The sequence below is a fragment of the Pseudophryne corroboree genome, chromosome 12 (assembly GCF_028390025.1).
Source record: "Pseudophryne corroboree isolate aPseCor3 chromosome 12, aPseCor3.hap2, whole genome shotgun sequence".
Lineage (NCBI taxonomy): Eukaryota > Metazoa > Chordata > Amphibia > Anura > Myobatrachidae > Pseudophryne > Pseudophryne corroboree.
In genome coordinates, this window is record NC_086455.1 from 38582763 (window position 1) to 38585777 (window position 3015).

The following is a 3015-nucleotide window of genomic DNA, read 5'->3' on the forward strand; positions in this document are numbered from 1 at the left end:
CACACAAATATGTACTAATATATATATATATATATATATATATATATATATATACACACACACATATACATATACACACACACATCTAGTTGTATAAAAGACTATCATTATTACCAAGCTGTAGCCTGGTTGGACTTTGCATGGGGTTATCAGCATACAGATAGGAAGGTTGATGCTCCTGGCTTAGTGGCGTGTGCTAGTACAGACTTCTGGCTGATTGCAATATGGGCTTATTGTTGAGTCGCGTGTCTCTCATTAAATCCAGGCACATAGAAGGGCCTTTCATGTGCTTGTTAAAAGGGGGGGGGGGGGGGGGGAGAGGGGGAGGTAGTTTGGGCAGATAAAGCTTCAGCTGTATGTTAATGAGGCTTGGCTTGCTTACTACCTCTACCATAGCTTAGAAAGCAGTAAACCTATTGATTTACCTGTGCAAAATAACAGCTTCTTTATTATACTACACTGCACTACCGCTGTATACAGAGATAATGTTTATCTGTAGTGATATTTCCCCAGATATCATTGGTTTTTACCTCCTGCTCTGATACTTTGGCACACAGTTGAAAGCAGCCCCTATGATCATCATCCCATAACATGCTTGGATCTCACTTGTGCTCTATGGCAATGCCTGAAATCCAGCTATTAATGGTATGAAGTGGGGAATGGAAACCCTTCCACAATTACTTATATAAGACTGCAGAACATGCTCTTCAGATGTAAATCCTTTGCCACTTTATCTCACAGTCATAGAGGTCCTTGGATCTACTCTTTTTGGGTCACTGAATAAATTAAACATATTTGCTTTAAAAGGATAAAGGGCTTATTTATCAAGCAGGGGACCATTTATCGAACTGGTTCATTTTTAAATCTAGAATTATGCAGAAAGTGCAGTTTCAGCATAATATTGTGTATCATGGATATGTAAGAGCAACCACATGCAGATTCCACAGACATCCCCTGCAAAAGGCTGCCCCTACTGCAGCAGACCGCAGTCCCCATTATTTTTTACCCCTATTATAATTGACTGTCTTTTATGCCACTGTGTTTTGCTCCTCTCATATTTTCTTCCTGTAACCCCCACTATATGCTATACCTGTACTATTTGGACATCCTGCCAGCTGCAACCTAGACAGTGCGCCCCAGATGGCTACTACGGATGGTTCCTCCATGGGTAGACTTACCATACTATGGGGTCTATTCATGTAACATTGAAAAGCCCTGTTTTGCGTTAAACAGGGCTTTTCTCTGCCTACTGCAATTCACAGAGCGGGTTACCGTGGAGAAGTACCTGACTTCCCCAGCGGTACCCCCGCTCTGTGGCTGAATCGCATCACCATACCTTTGTATGGTGAGTGCGATTCATGAAGGTGCAGAAAGCTCTGCATTCCGCTTCTCCATGGAGTTCAGGTTCGCCATCTCAGGACGGCATAACCTGAACTGTGGTGCGGAGACGTAAGGGAAGCTCAATGCTTCCCTGATCGCTGCTCGGCACTTAGCGCTGGCTCCGCCCCCCGACCTCCCAGCAACCACTGCGGCCTGCCGGGAGGTCAACGCCCTGCGCATGCGCAAAGGGACCCGCCGCTGGACTTCACGCATCGCTGGGAAGGACCGCTGGAGATGACCTCACCGCAGGGGCCCCAGACACCGCAGCGCATCGTCAGAAGGGTGAGTATACATGAATTGCTACTTATTACAGCTGTACATCGCATCGAAGCGATGCGATGTATAGTGTTAAGTAGCAATTCTGATTTCGTTTTCTACATGAATAGACCCCTATCTCTTTAAACTGGGACACTCATGAATTACACAGGTTCTGTGGCTGATTAAAATCAAGTGAAATGCAGGCTTGAAGTCAGCCAGCCACAGAATCTGTGTAAGTCAAGTCTCGGGTTTAAAGGGATAGTATGGTACAGTATATGCCTTAGGTCCATGTGTGGCTTATCTCCCACAGAGATAAGAGGCTGCCTCGCCTGGCACGCTCCTGGATGAGATGATAATTACATGGAACTGATGGTTATGTTAGGACCCTACTCCTAGCTTTAGGCTTTACCAATCACTCCATTTTGTGTCATATCTTCTAGGCGTGACCTATCCCACCAAAGATAATCCGATGTAGTGCGCCCAAGGCAGCTGCCTCAACATCGACCTTTCATGGGTGGACTATATTACCCAAAATGACTGCACCAAACATGCATTGTGCGCTCTATGTGCAGTTTCAGAGTAGCTCCAGACCTACTCCTAGCTTACGATCACTTCAGACTGTTCAGTTCCGGATTTGACGTCACAAACACCCAGTCACGCCTGCATTTTTTTAAGCACTCCCTGAAAACGGTCAGTTGACACCCAGAAACTCCCCTTTCCTGTCAATCACTCTGCAGCTGGCATTGCGAGTGAAAAGCGTCGCTAGACCTTGTGTAAAAATACATCGGCCGTTGTGAAAATATGTTGCACGTGCGCACTGCGCCGCATGCGCAGAAGTGCCGCTTTTTCACTTACTCGCTGCGAACATTTTTCACTAGCGATCAACTCGGAATGACCCCCGATGTGCTATGTTTTTATGTAAAGCGATTTTGAGTCTTGCTGGAGAAAAGAGAGGTTCTCAAATGCAGTTCTCAACGGTCCAGGTTGTGCCTCAGCACAGATGGTAAAATCAAATTGACTGAGGTGTTAATTAAGGCACCTATGCCAGAGCATGGATAAACTTAACACCTGGACTGTTGGGGTGCCTTGATGACCACGTTTAAGATCCTTTGCACTAATATAAATGTTTTATTATTAAGAAAAAAATATTCCATTTCATTATTATAGGCCCCTGAGACAGTCACACGATTGGCATTCTAGAATATAGTAAAGCTATAAATACTGTAAGCAAGATTTAAAAGGAACATGTACAACTTCTCGGGTCAAACAGAAAATACAGAGTACTGCACTCTTATGCAAAGAGTAAATCAGTAACATCTGAATGTATTTAATAAACAGGAACAAATGCAAATTGTGTGTGTTTTATAGGATTTCACG

The 3015-nt window shown here is 44.4% G+C and overlaps 1 protein-coding gene across 2 annotated transcripts in view; it reads right to left on the minus strand.

Annotated features, from left to right (window-relative positions):
* The window catches only part of DLL4 (delta like canonical Notch ligand 4), a 22358-nt gene extending 22084 nt beyond the window's left edge, over positions 1–274 (minus strand). Inside the window, exon 1 of one of the 2 annotated variants that reach the window (XM_063947356.1) lies at positions 115–274. In XM_063947356.1, coding sequence (XP_063803426.1) covers positions 115–142 — 28 coding nt within the window. In that variant the 5' untranslated portion in view covers positions 143–274. The remainder of the gene's footprint in view (positions 1–114) is intronic. The other variant, XM_063947357.1, reaches the window with a different exon arrangement.
* Positions 275–3015: the final 2741 nt, after the last annotated feature.